Consider the following 19859-nt stretch of genomic DNA (forward strand, 5'->3'; position numbering starts at 1 on the left):
ACAAGTAAGTACACACGTCTTGTAAGGTACAATGAACAGCATGTGCTTGTTCTGCAAGGTGTATTTATGGTGTATTCTCAGAGTAACTGCAGGGTACACACATGGCAAAGGCATCTTACACATCCCAAAATGGCTCATTTGGCACATGGCATTGCTCTTGCCAGGTTGTCACATGAGAGTCCTGCACAGGACATCACAGAACATGCAGCAGCCTCATGTCAAGCACCTGGCCTTCTGAGGCTATCATGTGTCTGGAAGTCTGAGATAAAATTCAGCAGCTCTCACGTTGCATCTAGAAAAAAATTTCTGGATTCAAAGAAAGGAGATGCTTTATCCTGGTAGCTGCGGTAGTGAGCAGAAGTGAAAACATACAAAAATAACAGCTCTGAGCTTGCCCTGGCCTGCTGGCTACATCTCTTCTCTCTGTTGACCTGACCTTGAAACATGAGTATCTACAAGCAATATCGAGTGTTGCGATGGGCTGTAGGCGTGAAGACTGCTGTGCTAAAATCATTAGACCCATTTGCAGCTCTAGGACTACAACAGTCTAAAAAACCTCATGGCTTTTACTTGCCTTCTATTCTTGATGAATACACTACATTGCAATCATACTTTCCTTTCAAAACAAGCTGCAAAGGGGAGAAGTTCCAGTACTCTGTCACCCTCGAAGTAGAGAAGTTTTTCCTTATATTCAGATGGAACTTCCTGTGTTTCAGTTTGGGCCTGTTGCTCTTTGTCCTGTTGCTGGGAAACACTAAAAAGAGTCTGGTCCCATCCTCTTGACAACTGACATTAAAGATATTTGTAAGCATTAATGATCTCCTCTCAGTTTTGTCCTCTTCAGGATAAATAATCCCAGCTCTCTCAGCCTGTTCTCATAAGAGAGATGCTCTAGTCCACTAGGCATCTTTGTAGCCCCCTGCTGGACTCACTCCAGTATGTCCAGGTCTCTCTTGTACTGAAGAGCTCGGAACTGGACAGAGCACTCCAGATTTGGCCTCACCAGGGCTCATTAGAGAGCCAGGATCGCCTCCCTTGACCTGCTGGCCACAGTCTTCCTAATGCATCCCAGGAGACCAGTGGCCTTTTTGGCCACAAGGGCACACTGCTGTCTATCTTGTTGACCACCAGGTCATTCTCCACAGAGTTACTTTCCAGCCTGTGCTGATGCCCAGGCTTATTCTTCCCCAGGTGCAGGACCCTGCACTTGCCTTCACTGAGATTCACTAGGTTCCTCTCTGCTCAGATCTTGAGCCTGTCCAGGTCTTGCTGATGGCAGCACAGCACTCTGCTGTGTCAGCCACTCCCCCAGTTTTGTATCATCTGCAAACTTACTGCAGGTATGTTCTGTCTCTTCATTGAGGTCATTGATGGATAAGCTGGACACGGCTGGAGCCAGTACTGAGCCTTGGGAACACCGCTTGCTCCAGCCTCCATCTAGATTCTCCACAACACTCTGAGCTCTGCCATTCATCCAGTTCTCAATCCACCTCACTGTCCACTAACCCAACCCACACTTCCTGATCTTACCTACAAGGATGTTATGGGAGACAGTGTCAAAAGCCTTGCTGAAGTCCAGATAGACAACATCCACTACTCTTCCCTCATCTACCCAGATAGTCATTGCATCATAGAAGGCTATGAGATAAGTCAAGCATGATTTCCACTTGGTGAATCCATGTTGACTACTCCTGATAACCTTCTTTTCCTCCACATGCTTAGAGATGACATCCAGGATGGGTTGTTCCATCACCTTTCCATGGATTGAGGTGAAGCTGACTGGCGTGCAGGTTCCTAGGTCCTCCTTCTTGCCCCTTTTGGAAGACTGAAGTGACACTGTCTTTTCTTCAGTCCTCAGGCACCCCTCCTGTTCTCCACAACCTTTCAAAGATGATGGAAAATGGCTTAGTAATAACACCCACAGCTCACTTGGCACTCTTTGAACCCTCTCACCCTACAAGCCCTGTGCTGGTTTGCCAGCTCATAGCTGTGCTCTTGAGTGAGGGAGCAGCACACTTTTGAACAACTGCCAGGACATTTTCTCCTCATACTCTCCCCTTTACTATCACCCAGTTTGCTTCCCTCCAGTCTTCCTTGCTTGATGGTAATTCCCCTTTGGCAGCTGCTGCCTTGCCTTGCCTTGCCTGCTTACTGCCAGGTCTTCACTGGACTTATATTCACAACTAACAGGGACATAAAGTAGTAGTTTCCCACCTCTCTTGCCCAGCTGCCCGGTCTGGTGCAAGGCCAGCATTGCGGAAAACAGTGTTTGAACAACAGCTGGCCACTGCTCCCAGGGCTGCCAGCTGACGAGGCTGATCCACAGAATGCTGGGCAGACAGCGGCAACAGCCAAAAAGGAACAGGAATGTTTCTTTCTCCCAGCTCAGATGATTTGAATTGATATGTAAGAAAAAGATATACTTTAATAATGCTTGTTTGTGCATGGAGTTTAAGAAAATCTGTGCACATATCAAGGCAGTGAAGGCAGCTGTGTAGAAGAGCTGACTTGGTAAGAAAAACAGACAAAAATGTTCCACAGGTATTTTTCTGTACACTAGAGCCTGCTTTAAGAATGCCCCATTTTAAAATGTGAGATAAAAATAAAAGGAAGATGGGAGGCAAGTTATTTTAATTAATTTTAATCAAGCTACAAACTTTAGCATATATAGCACCTCCAGAAAATAATCTAATCCCCATTGTTTGTGCTTTTCTGAGAAGTCATCGACTTTTTCAAGACACTGAATTTCACAGCAGCTGCCTGAAAAGGAGGAAAGAGTAACAAATTAGTGAATGATTAGTTACTGAAAAATGAAAACTCTCCAGAAAAAAATAAATTTTATCCACAGATTTCCTTACAGTCCTTAACGCAGTGACATAAAGGCACTTGAGAAAACTTATCTGTCTCTTTTGCGCTGGGATGCAACTGTCTTTACCAATGACTCACTGCACACAAACACTGCAGGAGTCTCAAAAAGTTGTAAATTTAAAAGTGCAATTTTAAAGCATATCAAAAGGAACTTTTAAAATTAAAATCCTGCCATAACTCCAACATTCATTATTTTGATGGATTTGAGTGGTATGTTTTTAGCATTTTCTTTGTGTAGCATGTTACTTTTTTTTCTTTGTCACAAAAGTACAGCAGAAGATGTAGCACTGGTAGGCCTTATATTAAAACCAGTGCAGCTGGTTGATGAGGTGCAGACAAAGACAAAATGGTCAAGTGGGACTAAGACAGCATCTACAAGATCACTGAGTGGAGTATGAATCCTGGGAGAACAAAAAGATGCCACAGGGAGACAAGAGTCTCCTTGTCTCTTGGGTTTTCTTCATAGCCTTTGGAGAGCTGAGAATTTTCCTTGACTGCAAAATCCCTGTGGCTAAATGGTATTTATTTTTCCTGGTATTTTTCCATGACTCCAGCCCTTAGATAAGAAGCAAATGACTATATCACTCATCACAGGTAGAGGCAAGGTAGAGGCATATAAACATGTTTACTCATTTTGGAAAAAATTCCTAAGGGTTAGCTGAAATATTACTTACCAAACAAGCTTTTAATTTCAGATTCAGGAACATAAAATGGTGGGCCTGAAAAAAAAAGGGGTGAAGCTAATCAGACAGAAGATGCTGGAAGAAGACAAATATTTACACTGCAGTGGGAGAGCCAGCCCCTTCACTCACAACACCTGGCCTGTAACTGGGCCCCAGGATGTAGCACCATCAGCAACAACCAGAAAACAACATGTCCAAGAACTTGTGATACCTTGGTGGGCCACCAGACAGCTTCAGGTGTTGCTGCTGCATCATCTCCAGCTACAACCAGGGAATCATGAATGTGCCGTGGATACAACAGTCTCAGTGTGCTGTGTGAATCTAGCCTACAATCTCTTTATACTACAATGGCATAATTAAAGCTAAAAGTTGAACAATGCAAGAGGGAAAGCAATGAATTAAACTATTGTTGCCTATGAAAACAAGACCTAATTTTTTCAGGGATAATTATGTTGAGGGGCCCAAAAGCAGCAAGAAATCTTTTTCTTTTGTGTGTTAATATTAACAAAAATATAATCTTTTAAAATACCTCACACTTCAGTATAAAACATAAAAGGAAAGAATACCTTATGATTCTATAAAATTCCACCTCTTCCAAGTATATTCAGAGCATGGTAGTGGCTGGGAGAGAGGCACAATATGGGCAACACGTTTGGTTGCAAGCATTGGGTAAACAGCGCAAAGCTGATGTTCTTGGGAGTGTTTCAAGCTCCCGAGGCCAGACAGGATGTTACTAAGTATTCACACTTCCAGCTTCATTGTCACAGCCACACTTCCAGTTTCATTTTATTGTTAATATACCATGTCTGTCCTCAACTTACCCTTAGCATGTCAGAACTCCAGAGAGAACCCAAATTTAGTCTCAAGCTTGGTCAACATCTAAAATTTTTAACATACAGTTATACTGGCGTGATCAGCTAACAAAGCTATAGAGATAAAAAACTTGGAGAAGATACAAATATATATATTACACCTACCTACAATTTGTATTAAAGCACACAAAATCATAATGTGAACAGTACAAAGCTCTCACCTTTGTGTTTGTTTGGATCATATGAAACTGTAACAAGGAGATAAGAAGAATTCTTCTCCATTAAGTTGATCATCAAACTGGCATAGCTAAAAGGAGAAAGTTATACTTTATTATTTTTGTAAAGCATTCAAGCATAGCATTCAAAATACTCAACAAAAGAGGCAACATGCACTTCTGTGCATTTGAACTGAACTGCATAAAGACTAAACAAAGTTTGAATTTCAGGAGCATGAAATTCATGCTACACATGGAAAACCTCAAAGGGTTATGTTTACTCCTCACAAAGAAGCATTTATCCTTTTTTTTGCATATTCAACTCAAAACTAACAGACAAACCAAGTATTCACCTGTCACAGTCTAGAATACAGTGCACAATACAGTACTGATCTTTTAAAATTATTGTGAATTCAAGATTATGTATCTAATTAAAAGATCATGGGAGTAGGTTCAAACTAAATTTGGGTTGGCTATAGGCAAGAACGAAAATTTGGAATCAAGGGAAGTGAGAAGAAAAAGAACACAGAGAAGAGAAGCAGATGTGGTGAAAGGGAAATAATAGAATTCAGATGAGACTTGCAGCTCTGCTTCTAATTGGTCGGAACAAACCACATATTTTCCCACCAAGAGGCAGAGTGGCTTCCTGAAGGAAGTTCACAAATCTAGAGTATGACACTCTGCGACTGCAGCAGATGCTTGCGGTAGAGAAAAACTTGTGTAGGTTAGTCCTTTACACGAAAGAGGACTCATCAACAAGTGGCAGGAGGAAAAACTTGTGGCTGCATACAGCAGAATAAAGACAATAACAATGCAATTTACTAACCGTTGTCTGTCACATGGATTCACAGCTACAAGAGCTCCTCTGTCCCAAACTCCATCGAACTTGCCAACTATTGAGCTACAGGGAGATAAGGAAAAGGCTTAAAAATAGTAAAAAGGCATCTTCATCTTTGATCAGATACCTTTGTGAAGTCACAAGGATGCAGATTCCCCACTAGCTTTTTGTTATGGTGCAGCATTTTCATGATCCACACTAATATGATCTGGAACGCAAAAAACCTCCCTGGTACATGGCCTTGCGATAGTAAAAAGGTGCTGGAACTGGTCGGTGTTTCCCCATCATTAGAAGGTGCTGAGACAAGGCAGGGAGGAAGGAATGTACCTTTAACACGTTCAGGCAACGCATCTCAGTGTTTGGTAATCACACCATGCTGTCACCCTTGAAGTAATACTAACATGTACTCAGCACATCAACAGTTCTTGACCACCTTCTAAAAACCACCCATGATTTCAAATGCAGGCTAAGGAAGGTGCCTTATTGCTTTACTATCATTGAACTCAGCACATCCAGTAACTTTAGACACCTCAATTCCCAGCTACATGCCCAGGACAGTTAGCTTCAGCTTTCAATTTGTTTGATGTTGGAAAAGGTAAGTTACACTGCTGTTTGCCTCAGTGTAACACTATCACTGACATTAATTTTGCTTCTGGTTATGCTGGCAGATGGCTTCAGTGACCACCCAAAACCTGCAAGTGGGCAAGACTATCAAGAAGTGCCTTTATTGAGGGGTGGTAAGAGCAGTCAGGGTGTGACCCTAAGATAAGAATATTTGGGGCATAAAAAGAGCCTTGTTTCTGGTAATTATTAAAAAAGGAGTTTAGATAATAAGGTAGTAATAATGTAAATTGCAAAGGAAAGTTTGAATAAGTTTACTTAGTGAGAAAAATACGGCATGGAATTGTGCAATACCTTTTGGCCTACTGGGAAGGTGTCAGAGTCCAATTGCACCACCTCTGCCTTCACTTGTGTACTGGTTTTGGCTGGGGTAGAGTTATATTTCTTCCTAGTAACTGTCATGGGGATATGTTTTGGATTTGTGCTGAAAATAGTGTTAATAAGACATGGCTGTTTTAGTTACTGCTGAGCAGCTCTCACACAGCATCAATGCCTTTTCTGCTCCTCACACCATGACACCATGATGTGAGTAGGTTGGAGGTGCACAAGAAGCTGGGAAAGGACACAGCTGAGACAACTAACCCCAACTGAGCAAAGGAATACTCCAGACCATATGTTGTCATGCTCAGCAAAAAAACCTGGGAGAGAAGCTACAGGGGAAGGAGGGGTCGCTGCTTCGGACTGGCTAGGCATTAGTTGGTTGGTGGTGGACTACTGTTTTCATTTGCACCACTTGTCTTTCTGGGGTTTTATTTTCCTCTCTCTTTGGTCACTGTTTGTGTTTTCTTTTAAATTTTTCTTATGATTTCTTTTTTAAATTTATTTTTAAATATTAAACTGTTTTTATCTCAACCCAGAAGTTTCTTTTTCACTTTTACCCTTATGATTGTCCCTATCATCCCATGACAGGGGCAGTGGGCTTGCTTAGCTGCAAGCCAGGGTTAAACCACAACAACTTCTCTCTGCTCACTGCTATTTTCATTGCAATGGCATTGCTAAGTCTCTGGCATCTAACCTAGAAGCTGATCCTGTATTTCCCACTCTACTGAGATGAGACATGATAACACTTTTAAGTGCTGATTTCTTTTAAAGTTTGCCAAGTCTAAGCATCTAATTTAAATAACCACCCCCTTAACTGAAGGGAGATTTTTAAGGAGACAGTTAAACAAGCAATGGACCTGTGGAGCACAAAGGGAAGTCTAGTGGGGAAGGTGACAAACTTGATCTTCTGAGGCTTGGAGGCTGTTCTCCTCTCTGCATACACAAGTCTGCTGCATGACCTCAGGCCAGCCACTGAAGTTTTCTGCACTTGGTTTTTCTTCCCAACTTTAATCTGGTCTAACTGGAATGGTGGTGGTGGCTCCACACAGGCATTTAATGTATTCCACTCCCCACAGATTTCATCAGGGCCTACAGTCATCACAGGCTGGAGGCAGGCTCATGCTGTGGCCTTGCCCCGATCTCCTGGTTGCCCAGATCTCAGGACTTGCTGAGCATCTGGGTGCTCCTTGCCCATCTGCACATCTGTAGTTAGGTACTATTACAACTAACAAAATTTAACACACAAATCAGAAATTCACATATTGGTGGAAAACCCACTGGATTTAAGGAATAGACTTGTGAATTTATATCTCTGCATATGTTTAGTAGTTTCAGTCAATGCAATTTTTTTACTTTTTTTTTTTAAGGTCTTGTAGCCATAATTGTATTAGGAGGTACAATGGTTGTGTAATATAACTGTTTTACATTCGTCCCAGAGTTCCCACAAAGAGCAGTAATTCCTGTTACTGTTTAACTAGCAAGAGTCTATGAAATGACCCATTCTGACAAAAGTTAACAGCACATCTGAGTTCTCCTCTAAAGAATGCTAGGCTAACGGAGATCAAAAGGACCTGTTAATAGGCCAAGCTCAGCAAGAGAGAAATAAGTTTAATTTCCATAATTACTGGGTAATTAATCAAATTGTCTGTGCACAGAAATTGGAAGAGTGTGTGCATTTTTCTAGTTATGGGTATCTGCTGACTGCTTAGGGAATGCAGTTCATTCTGCATCCCAGAACATCAATCTGCCAATTTATTTTGTCAACGAGAAACTGTGTACTGGATCTAGTAATATGCACTGAAATTGTCACTAATTACCTAATTTTGTTCATTTCAAAGTATAATTCCACCATGTTGTGATGGAAGTTACAGGTTTCACCACACTACTTGCTACAAAACTTATAATGGAATTTTTCAAAAATTTCTGAGAAGCTTAAGCAATCCCCGAGAAACTTGTTAGCTCAGAGCAAGAAGGATTTATAGGGATCTATGCAGCAGTAGCTACACTGCAGGGGTAAGGTAGGGGAGAAATCAGGCAGTATCTACAAAGTCATGTTCATATACAGCCCTTTTTTTCCCAGGCACTCACTTTGCAGGCCTAGTTACACATACACTACTCAAACCAAATTGAGTCAGCTGCAGGAGCAGAAGTCTTAGTAAAGGTTCTAGGATCTGAAACACTTTGGACTCTAGTAATGAACGGTCTTTTTTTCCAATTTATGCAGATTGAGGTAAAAAAAAAAAAAGGATTGTATAGTAAACACCATGTTCTGGTGTCCTAAACTATCTATTAAGCCTGTATATCTACTAGCTCTGGAAAGCCCATTGAAGTAAAGATTAAGACTTGATCTCCTTCTTTTCACATGGAACAAATTCTTGTTCCTGACAGTTGTTTGTAAGAAAAGCAAATCAACACAAAAAACTTCACCAAAATCTTATAATCTAGGGAAAATCATGTCTGAGTAAGAAGTGCAAGAGCAGGGAACTATCATGCTAAGACACCTCTGGGTATATTCTCTTTACTTATACAAAGCTACTCTGATAAAGGGATAGTGCTAGTGTTTTGCACCACAGAATTCATCAATAATGTCAAAGATAATTTGGTTTTACTGTAAAAGCAAACATGTCTTTCTATAGCTTTCACAGAATGGCTTAGAACAAGAAGCCCATTTAAAGATAATTAGTTGGCATCCCTAATGGTCAACAACAGAGTTAAGTTTCTGTTGGAGACTGGCTATCTACATTTATCATACAAATTAATGGGAGTTTTCTTGAGAGAACCTGACAAATCTTTATGTCTGATTCAAGTAAAATAATGGCAGTATTATGACAGTACTAATGCATGTTCTATTATAGAGAATTGTAAAACACAGTGTTTTCCTACCTGGACAAATCATAAATACTGCAGCAGTACAGGGAAATGTTGCCAGAGGTACTCTACAATAAAAAGCGAAGGAAACAATACTTATGAGCAAACTATCTTTAAATATGCACACATAAGTATTTATTTATACTTTATACCTTAAAACATACACATATATTATTTTTAAATATACACTTATGTGTAATGGGGGAAAACTGTAAGAAATATTTTTAGTTTTAATTTACTGAGGTAACTCTCCTATCCCCTCCAGAGAGGTTCTAGCCTATCAAGACATGCAACTGTCCAATTTTAAAATACATCCCCTTTACATTCCCTCAGGTGCTTCACTGTCATAAGAAAAGAAGGCCAAAGTTGTAAGTTCAAACAAACAACTTCTCAGTCCAAAATTACAGCTCAGAGCTTCCCTTCAGACCTCTTCAGGAGAGGTGAATAATTACTAGTAAAATAGAGGCATAAAAGCAGAACAACTTGTTTGCTCAGTTATGTCTGCATTGCATGATTAATGACACCAGATCATTTGATAATGTAGGAAACATACCTGGAACATTTTTCCTCCTGAAATCTCTGGGACTGGCTCCTCACAATAAGGCAGACTGTGTTCTGAAAAAAAATCCTTCAGTGCTTGTTCGCTTACTTCCACACCAACAACGTTGTGTCCCATGTCTGCCAGCCTGCACACAGAAGAGAGAGGTGCCAAGTTAACACGAAGCCCACAGGTTGGGCCTTTACCAAATGTGTCTCTCTCATGCAGCATTTATTGACTAGGGAAACCCTGGTTTTAGGATGCATTGGTATGCCTAATCCTGACTTTCTGGACCATTCACATTATATTGAACACCTCCCCTCCATGACCTGAGCTTAAATTAGCACCCCTTGACATACAGTTGACAAGGACTTAGAGGCTTTATTTAAATTCAATGAAGTATTAATTTATTCTTATGGATTCAATGAAAACAGGTGGTCACACAGAGAAACTGTCCATTTACGAAACGTGTTCTGCTCTGAACTGTGGCAGCTGAGGCACGTTGTCCACCTAGCTGGCTCTGTGGCTTGGCAAGAACAGCCAGCGAGGGAGGTGTGGTAACCTCTGCACTGCTGCAGCTCAGTGCAACAGCAACATATGTCAGAGCCAGCAGTCAGCCTGGAAAGTAGTAACCGTGATAAAATCTGATAACTGGGACTAACTGGATTCCTTGAGGATGCAGCTCAGTCACAGTTTTTCAGTTTGTGACACCCTCTCCAAGAAAAAAACCACTGGCTTATATAGGCCTAATTAAAAAAATAACCTCCACCAACAAAAAAGGTAAAAAGAAAATAATAAATATAAAAAAAGAGGAAGTTATATTTAGCCCAAATCATTTAAATTCCCAGCATGATATGCTACATGGTCTCTTGAAAATGTGCTCTGGCACAACCAACCAATTTAAGATGGAATTGCTACCCAAACCAGCAATGGTAAGGACTTCAGTCACTCTGTCTGTCATAAATTCAGCATTCCCCAAGCTGAACTTGGGACAATGAAGAGCACTTTCAGGTTAATCCTTATCTATCCCATTTATGCTACTATACAAAACACCAGCAAATAAAACCAAACTTCCTCCTCCCTTCAGCTTCCAGTGACGCTGCTTTCCTACCAGTGGAGATGTGGCACATTTCCATTGGCCAGTATAAGGCTGGGAATTCCCCCTCTCCCTCCCCATATCAAATGAGATTTTTGCTGTTGTATTCTGTGTTTTACCATTTCATCTCTACTGCTTTACCACAAAGTGGGAAAAATATCCTCAGTCCACTCTTGCCATTTAAAAGAACATCCAAATACTTCTGGAGGAGCCTGCAGAAGAAGACACATTTTACTTAACTCTGCAAGTATTTGTGCTGACACATTAAACACCAAGTGCTACACGCTGTGGCAGGTAGCACACAAACTGCATGATGCAACACAGTCTCTTAGCTCAACCCGCTTCATGCCATTAGAAATAAAAACATTCACCTCCCATTTACTTAGAAAGTAAATTTCATTTCTGTCAGAAATTAACACATTTATGGTTGCTCTCTTTTCTGTTTGTCTTTTCAGGTAAGCAGACCAACCCACCCACCTCTAAGAGGGCCATAACAGAGATTTTTAAACAGAATGATTATTGAACTTCTGTATCAGTCAAGTCACTCACACAGGACTTGAAAGACTACATAATCAGGTCTGCTTTCTTAGGTCCCTGTTTTCCAGTGCACAGCAGTTGCTCCGATGCCCTCCACATATGGTTTTCAGGCCTCGGTTTCACAACTTATGAAAAGCAGTGCAAAGCTTCTGCATCAGAAAATTTAAGATTTTTAGCCAAGCTATCCAAGTTTTAAAACCTGACTCAAAAGTTTTAAACTAATTTCAATACTTTCTTTTCTCTGTCATTTTTTTGACAATTGTAGGTCATAAAAATATGTATATTTATTTTAGCTTCAAGCTGTGCCCGTATAAAATAATTTTCCTTTTGCAAATGTTCCATTTTCAATTAAGAGTTTCTCAAATGAGTCAAGTAATTAATTTCACAGCATTTCTTAAAACAGCTTAGGCAGAAGAGTGAAGTCACGTACGGATGTCCTTGTTCCTTGTGAAACCCGATGTTACCCACTTCCCATTTTTGTAGCCATTCCTCCTCAGTCACCACTCTCTCTTTCTGTGACCCAATATTAGAGCCTTCCAGGAGCCCAGGTGCATTCGCTGAGTGGTCCATCGTCTCCAAGGAGTGCTAGTAGCTGTGAAAAATGAGAGAAAAAATACCCCCACCCAACGCGTAGTTTGGAATTGGCTCTTATTTCTTCGAATCGAACAAAAATTTAGTGCATCTTAAGAGATTACTGTTTGGTGACTATAGCAGTGTAGCTGTACAGAACGATAAAGAGCACACTCTTGCTACCGATGGCTTCAGACAGACCCCGTTTCCCGGGGCGAAGCCGGCTGAGCGCGCCCTGTCCAGGCCACTGGCCTGTCGTTTGGCACCCATCTGGAAGCCCCCCTACTCCGTAAGTGAGGAGGGAGATGCCGACACTTCTCTCTCTCACGGGAAACCCGCGGGCAGACGGCGGGAGGACCAGCGGCTTGCAGCCGGGGGGACCCGCAGGGTGACCCGTCGGGGCTCAGCACCGCCCCCTCAGCGCCCCCCGCCCGGGCGGCCGCGGCAGCGACGGTACCTGCACGGCTGCGGCGGCGGCAGCAGCGGGTCCCACGAGGCGGCGGAGCCGGGGCGGTGCCTCCCCGCCCTCCCCCTCGCTACGCACCGCGGAGAGCGGAAGCGGCGGCAGGAGGAGGCGGGCTGAGGGTGCACGGCACCGGGGAGGAGGAGGAGGATGGCGCTGGGGATGGCGGCGGCGGTGGTGAGTGACTCCCTCCCTCAGCTGCAGCGCCCGCCGCGGCGCCGGCTGCCCCCTCCCCGGGGCGGCGGGGCAGGTGCGAGCGCTGCCCCCGCCCTCACCTCCCCGCTTCTCCCTTCCTTCCCCCTTCTCTCTTTCCCTCCCTCCCTTCCTTCCCTCTTCTCCACCCTTCTCCCCCCCGCTGCAGCTCTAGCAGGAGGCGGCGCGGACACGCGTGGATGTGGTCTCCGGCCCCCGAGCGACCCGGCCCCGAGGTGAGTGCCAGGCTCCGGCCGCAGCGCCCGCTCCGCCGCCGGCCGGCAGCCCCAGGGACCGCCCCGCCTGCCCCGATGACAGCCCTGACGGGACAGCACTGCCCCGGGGACAGCCCTGCCCCGGGGCTCCCCTGGGCACCCCGCTCCCGCCGCCAGCTGTCACAGCGCGGTCCGGGACGGGGGCGGGCGCTGTCACCCGCGGCCGCGGGGCTGGACGCCGGCGCTTTACTCGGGGCTGAGTTTTAGAGATGTGCTCGCTTCGCGGTCCCCCCTGTCCGTGTTAATCGGGCTGCTCTCGCTTCCTCTCTCTCTCTGTCAACGTGCGTGGTTTCTTTTTTTTTTTAAGTTGTTTTTTTTTTTTCTTCCCCAAAGACAAACTTGCTGTCAACTGCAGGTAAACCCCACAAAGCTTCCCAGTATAGGCCATGCGTTATGAATGGATGAAACGTTATCAAATGTGACAGTGTATTATGCATCTCTCTTTCCTTTTAAAAGGCTTATTTTCTCTGCCAGTAAGATAACATCTGTAGGATAGGATGCAGAGTCATGTAAAGCTTAGTAGACTGTCACGTTTACTTGTTCTCTAAAAATTTATGGGTTTTTCTGGGGGTGTTGTTTGGTTTCTGAGAGAAAGTGGGGACGAAGTGGCATACAACTGCAAGTAATGGCCTTAAGCCCATCTCTTTTTCTCCCTTTCTCCCCACTTTCTGCCTCATCCTCCCACAGTACTTACAGAAAAATATGTCTGTGATTCTGTACAACTGGCCTCTGCCTTTCAAAATGAGAGGCCTCTCAGTGTGAAGTATTTTTACCAAACTTATTAGTGATTGATAAGTGCTATTTCTTCTAATCCCCTTATATGCAATGAAACAGCTGCATGTTATTTTACCTTCATGGATACAGGGCCTGGCAGCAGCAGCAGACTGTAATCACCTGCTGGCCACCAAAATGAGTCACCTGGTGCCTCGCTCAGTGCTGAGGCAGTTTGTAGCCTCCAACTGTAAGGACGGTCATGTCGGATTGACTATCTACAGTCAGAAGCTAAGGTGATACAGAGAGATACTTTGTGCCACTGATCCAGAAGGGAAGCTTTAGGGGAAAAAACCTACCATTTTCTGGGGTGTTAAACAGCAGTTTAGGGAAATCTCATGTAAATGAAACTGGTTGGTTTTCTCCACTCTCCAACCCCATCCACCCCCACACAGTGGTAAGTTATGGTGAAGTGATGCTTTTTTTTTTCCTTAGGTAAAAAAGGTTGACTTAATTTTTTTTCAATCCCTCTACTGAATAATAATTGGAAGGGGTGCATGCAAAAAAAAAAAAGTTTATTTTTATATTGGGTTGTCTGAACTAATTTTTTACTGATGTAAAATATATCCACTTTATGTGGATATCATGTGATTTCTCTTCTTTCCCCAAATAATTTCTTCTGTCTTGAGAAGTGAATGAAGCACCAGTTTACTTGATTTGCATCAGCTTAATTTGAAATTTTTTGAAAATTCCCATTTTCTCCTCCTGTTACCTTTACTTTGAGCAGAATTTCTGAACGAAGATACCACTGCCGTGTTCATCACTAACAGCTTGAATAAGGAAAATGCAGCCTGAAATAGGGAGAATTGAGAAGTATCATATATATATATATATATAAAATTATATAAAAAAGAAACATAATTACAAACAGATCCCTATTATGACAAGATAACATTCAAGATTCAGTGCTGTTGTACAAGGGATTTATTTCCCCTTCCTTTCTGTATGTGGTAGAGCACTCGTAGATTTAATTCTTCCGCTAGGCTCTCTTTATTTGTGCTTTACTCCATGTGAAAAGAATGCCTTTGATAATACCATTTTAAATATGCTTTCATATTTCTGCTGCATACTTTCTCACACTCTGTGCTTTCCAGTTTATATGATAAACTGTGGTCTTTTCTGCATTCCTACCAATGCAGTCAAAGACAGCCACAGAGCTCTCTCGTGCCGTAAATCTTCTATTTTCTCCTAAAGTCACCTAAAGCTTCAATGCAACTGCAGTCTAGACTTTAAATTCTGATATACTTTCATAGGAGGTACTTGCACTTCATGTGCAAGTCTTGGAACTGGTTGTTCACCCGATATTGAATGTCTCTTCAGTACACTGTTTGGAAAAGTGCTTTAGAGTGCAAATCTCTTGCTACCAATAAACCAGTAGTTAGCAGGACGAGTATTGCTCTGAGTGGTATTTGAATGCTTGCACCAGCATTGAAGTGATGTCTGTTCACTTTGCCAACCCAAATTCCAGTCCAGGTCTTCACGTAATGCAAATCAGATTATTGAAATCCAGGATATGCTGATCTGGAACAGCCTGTCAAGATGTACTCAGGGATCTAATCTTAACTCTGAATTTAGTTTAAAATAGTAGTATTGTTCCTTTCCCGTAATGCCTCATTCTCATTTTCCTCCTGAATTAATAGTCAAGCTGAACAGATTCTTACCTAGGTAACTCTGTCAAAAGTGGTGTTATAAGTGAATGTACTGCCCAGGTGATTAGACAGCTCTTCAAAAGCAAGCAATTTAATCTTTTTTATTAACTACTGCCTACTTTTTTTCAGATCTAACAATACCATGTCAACTGGAAGGGTACGAACGAAAAAAAAGGCATGTTCTTCAGATCAGTCTCCAGACAATCTTCCTGTGAGGAGTTCTGGAAGACAGGTATTTATAAAATTCAAAAACACGTGGGTTTGTACTTTGCTATTTTTTATTTTCTGTTGACATTCATAAAGAAAGCAGGCTTCATTGTGGGTAAGTTAGGCCTAAGAGTACTTATCCACAGAGGGGGAGAATGAGGTAATTCTGTGAACGAGCAGGCAAAGCATCTCATTTTGTGAACTATATTCAAGAAAGATAAATACTCAAGAAAGATAAATTAAGCCTGTTAATGCTTAATACATTAAAAATACAATCACAGATTTCTGTACAGTTAGAAAAAGCTGTCTGCCCATCCAGACAGAGGCCTAAAACAACACAATACACGGTACCTTTGAGGCCCAGAAGAGACATCTGGTATACAGTTTTGTATAAAAAAAAAGGCCCTAAGCCTGCTATAATATTTTATTTGAGGCACAGATAGGATTGCCACTAAATGATATCAATAAGTATGCAAAGAGGAGATTTTCTGAAGGAGAAATAGAACGAATGCATTAGGCTTGACTCATTGGCATGTGATGGAGCTTAAAATACAATTTAAACTGGAATTTTTGCTTATAATTTCTTCAATGGCATCAATTAGACTAAGGCAAGACATTTTTAGCTTTAAATGATATTTCCAGTCTTGCTGTGGGTTTGTGGCTTGCTTTTTTGTGATTTTTTTTTTTTTTNTTTTTTTTTTTTTTGGTAGGAAAAAACTGACCTAATTTGACAGCTGTTTCATGCTGCAGCTATTTCACAATGGATACAAAGATTTTCATTTCATTTAACTGTTGGATGCCACTCACAAGCTGAAAAACTGTCTGAACGCCACTTTGTAGAAGATGTATTTGTGTAATTTCTGGTCAGATTTCAGCTATTCTTTATTAGGTGAAGAAAAAAGCGGCTGAAGCAGCAGCAGATGATGATGATGAAGCATCAGAGAAGAAATATAGGAAGTGTGAAAAAGCTGGATGCACTGCAACATGTCCTGTTTGCTTTGCCAGTGCGGCTGAAAGGTTTATTTCTTTTTACTTGTGTTTTTCATGGACTTTCTAAACTTGCAGCTGCAGTTTAGGATCCTAACTGTATTCTGAAAAATTCCTTCATTTCTAAATGTAGAGGGAGAATTGAAAGATACTACTAATAGGAGTCTTAAGATGACAGGAAAGTGTCACAAGTTATTCCTGTTGTGGATGACTTTCTACTGGGCAAGTTGCTTATTCAGATATAGAATATCTTTAGGATGTGCTTACTTATGTTATTAATGGTGTCTTCTGGAACATGCCTTGCTTTTGTGAAAGTGAGAGCATTAGTGTAAGCTGAGGAGGCTAAACTTGCTTTCAAAATGGAAAATGAAGTGAGCACCTGTGAGATCAGCATTGGTGATAGTACTGTTTTTGTTTAGGAAACAATAGATACTGGTTACCCATCTTTTTGAATTGTTATTTTAATATTTTGATTTTCACCCCTCCCACCCCCCCAAGTACATACTTTCAACGTTTTTTATTTGAGATGAAATCATTTCATGGCTGTTTCAGTTAGTAGCTTAGGTCACTGCTTTTTACCTTGTGCATTTATCTTGAACCATTTCATTAGGTTTAATGAGAGTTTTCTGGGGGAAGAACAATTGCATTGTCTGATGAAAATAACATTTGTAATGGATATTTCTTTTCGAGAGTAATACACAACAAATGCCCAGAATGTTTAACTCCTTCCTCAGGGTTTTCTATCACTGGGTTAAAATTGCAACTCGGTCATGAGAAAATAATAGGCAACATCTGTTCTGTGTTCAGATTTGACTTTATGGTTTTGTCAGTTGTTCTGGGGACAGAACATTGTAATGACTTATGAATCAATTGATCACATGTACAAGAAAAATGCTAATTTAAATGATCCCTCCCACCCCTGCACTAATGTTAGAACTAAATGGAACAAAGTAAAGGAACTGTAAGTTCTTGTGAGAGGGACTTTGTCATGTTATACGTTTGCAAGACACTTTGTGTGTCACAGCACATATCTACTCTAAGAGCAAACATATTTCACGTTCAGGAAACGCCAGCTTAAAGGGTACTAAAGAGAGGCTCAGCTGACCATTGTTAGAGGGAGGCTGCTGGAAGCCAAGCCAGCTATATAACTGCACATTATGTACATGTTGCCTCCTTTGCATCTGGTGTTGCTTAGTTTGGAAACTGGAAATGTTTGAGACAACTGAAATGACCTTATTGTTATTTGTATGACTGTAGTCCTTTATGCAAGTCAGCCTTCATGAATGTAACATAAAGCCCTGGCTTGTTCTTAATATTTTGTTCATGTTTTAGAAAGTGCTACTGTTAATAGATTTATTTTTCTAAATGTATTGTAAAGCTATTTTTATGTCTCCTGCATTACAGATGTGCTAAAAATGGGTATACATCTAGATGGTATCATCTTTCCTGTGGGGAACACTTCTGCAATGAATGTTTTGACCACTATTACCGAAGGTAGATTTGCCAATTCAGGTTGCATCTTTTCAGAGCTTATTAAAATTTGGCAGATGTTACAACTGTTGAAAAATCATGTACATAAATATAATACAAAGACTTGTTTTCTGTGCTTGCTTTAGTCAGAGTGAGGCTTAGATATTGGTGCTGAAACTGCAAGTATTGTATGGACTAATCAATTGAAACAGAGCAGTGTGAACAAAACTGGTTGGTTTAGGCGGGCTGGTTTGTATGTGCAGTTGTTCTGAAGCTTTTGTCTTTTTAAAAAACAATGTTAGAAAATACGAAATTATGAGAACAGTTTTAAGTAAATCTATTTTCCTTTATAAAGCAAACTAACTTTACAATGTGAGTTCAGGAGACCTTGCCTCTCTGTAACATCAAATCAGCAAGGAGATTTAACTCTTGCGGTTCAGTGACCATGAAGACTCTTGTCAGGCTCACAGAGTGCTTTCAGCTTCACGCTCCTTCCTGTTTGAGTGGGCGTTACATCCAGCCTAAGTCCTTACGAAGACTTTTGTGTGCTTATGTGCTCAGCAGCACCTATCACTCAGTCCAGGCCTTAGACACAAGGAAGTGTGTTCATAAGCAAGAGGACATAATGGTCAGGATGCAATTTATTACTGTCATAAGAACCATGACTTTCTCATTTTTTAACAGGAAAAATACGATATTCTCTACAGCCTTATTTCTCTGTCCTTTTTAAAATGTTCAATTTTAGAATAACTGCTATTGCTTGAAGTGAACTAGACATTCAATTTTCTGACTGCTTGCTGTTTTCTTTTCTCTTAGCCATAAAGATGGTTATGAGAAATACACTGCCTGGAAAAGGATTTGGACAAGTAATGGTAAAAGTGAGCCCAGTCCAAAAGCCTTTATGGCTGATCAACAGCTTCCTTACTGGGTAAGATAAAAGGTCATTTATTTAATAAGAATGCGATGTTCTGATGTGTTTCTGGTATTCTGCTGTTCAACTGGCAGGTCAACTGAATTTTTATGGGGTTTTTTTCTAGTATTAGAGGACTGTGGAAAAGCTCAAGATAATAATTCTGATCAGCTCCTCCACTGTTGGAGACTTTCTCCACACATCACAAAAACCAGCCTGTTACTTTTCTGTGAAGTAGCAGCTACGATGTGTGATGTTCAGGTAGAATAAGATTTGGCAGAGAAAGGGAGTGTACCAGCTATGGGAAAGTGTGAGTGTGAAAGACTTCAAAAACAGATTTTGTATTTCCTGGGTAAAAAGAGGAGAAGAAGAAAGATGGGAATGGAAAGAAGTTTGGTGGTAGGGGTATTTTATTTAGTTTTTTGTTTGATTGGTTTTTTCTTTAAGTGGTGAAGAATATGTTTTTGAAGTAATATTTGCAAAGTCCACTGAAAACCATAGTAACTGGGCATTGAATCAATTTTGGCCTTAGGTTCTGTGCAGAAATTCAGTCTTGCTGGAGATGGGCACAAGATTTCTGTATATCAAATGCCTTACTTATGACCTGATGATTACAGGAGAATGAATTTAACAATTATATTTGACAACTTTCTCACATCTTACTTTTTCCTAACTGGTTGCATTAATCTTATTTGTAATCAGACAGCAACAAGTAAAAACATGTTTGTTTCTTGACTTGTAGGTGCAGTGCACAAAGCCAGACTGTGGTAAATGGCGTCAGCTGACAAAGGAAATCCAGCTGACACCACAAATAGCAAAAACATACAGATGTGGTATGAAACTGAACAATTCCACCAAGGTAACACAGAACAGTTTTGCTCATATTGAAACATAACAACAAGCTGGTATTTCTTGTTTGCAGAAATTAATTTCTTCTTGTTTGCTGCTTAGTGTCTCTAATGTCAAAG

The 19859-nt window shown here is 41.3% G+C and overlaps 2 protein-coding genes across 7 annotated transcripts in view; one reads left to right on the plus strand and one right to left on the minus strand.

Annotated features, from left to right (window-relative positions):
* On the minus strand, nucleotides 1-12523 carry TPMT (thiopurine S-methyltransferase). Of its 5 annotated transcripts, none has more exons than XM_017808533.1 (10): nucleotides 12425-12522; nucleotides 11828-11989; nucleotides 10980-11072; nucleotides 9780-9912; nucleotides 9242-9294; nucleotides 5405-5479; nucleotides 4585-4670; nucleotides 3543-3587; nucleotides 1754-1881; nucleotides 1-786 (listed from the first exon to the last, which is right to left on the minus strand). In XM_017808533.1, the coding sequence occupies exons 2-10, from the start codon at nucleotides 11965-11967 to the stop codon at nucleotides 607-609; spliced, it is 933 nt and encodes a 310-aa protein (XP_017664022.1). In that variant the 5' UTR covers nucleotides 11968-11989; nucleotides 12425-12522; the 3' UTR covers nucleotides 1-606. The 5 variants fall into 5 exon arrangements, with proteins under 5 accessions (XP_017664022.1, XP_017664021.1, XP_017664023.1 ...); XM_017808532.1 differs by having other exon boundaries at nucleotides 645-786; nucleotides 1531-1881; nucleotides 12425-12523; XM_017808536.1 differs by lacking the exon at nucleotides 1-786 and adding an exon at nucleotides 2675-2760 and having other exon boundaries at nucleotides 1774-1881.
* The window catches only part of KDM1B (lysine demethylase 1B), a 26715-nt gene continuing 19370 nt past the window's right edge, over nucleotides 12515-19859 (plus strand). Inside the window, exons 1-7 of one of the 2 annotated variants that reach the window (XM_017808530.1) lie at nucleotides 12523-12604; nucleotides 12792-12858; nucleotides 15447-15549; nucleotides 16414-16541; nucleotides 17916-18005; nucleotides 18798-18909; nucleotides 19634-19750. In XM_017808530.1, coding sequence (XP_017664019.1) covers nucleotides 15460-15549; nucleotides 16414-16541; nucleotides 17916-18005; nucleotides 18798-18909; nucleotides 19634-19750 — 537 coding nt within the window. In that variant the 5' untranslated portion in view covers nucleotides 12523-12604; nucleotides 12792-12858; nucleotides 15447-15459. Of the gene's footprint in view, nucleotides 12605-12791; nucleotides 12859-15446; nucleotides 15550-16413; nucleotides 16542-17915; nucleotides 18006-18797; nucleotides 18910-19633; nucleotides 19751-19859 lie in introns of both variants that reach the window. The other variant, XM_017808531.1, reaches the window with a different exon arrangement.

Source organism: Lepidothrix coronata, unplaced genomic scaffold (assembly GCF_001604755.1).
Source record: "Lepidothrix coronata isolate B3197 unplaced genomic scaffold, Lepidothrix_coronata-1.0 Scaffold23, whole genome shotgun sequence".
NCBI lineage: Eukaryota > Metazoa > Chordata > Aves > Passeriformes > Pipridae > Lepidothrix > Lepidothrix coronata.

Bases quoted from the DNA above. Each gene is read 5' to 3' on its own strand.
- TPMT (XM_017808532.1), bottom strand. From the start codon at position 11,967: ATGGACCACTCAGCGAATGCACCTGGGCTCCTGGAAGGCTCTAATATT. The intron at 11,073-11,827 runs GTACGTGACTTC...CTTCTTCTGCAG, and splicing joins CACAAGGAACAAGGACATCC to GCTCCTCCAGAAGTATTTGG. The intron at 5,480-9,241 runs GTAGGAAAACAC...ATCTCCCTGTAG, and splicing joins AGTATTTATGATTTGTCCAG to CTCAATAGTTGGCAAGTTCG.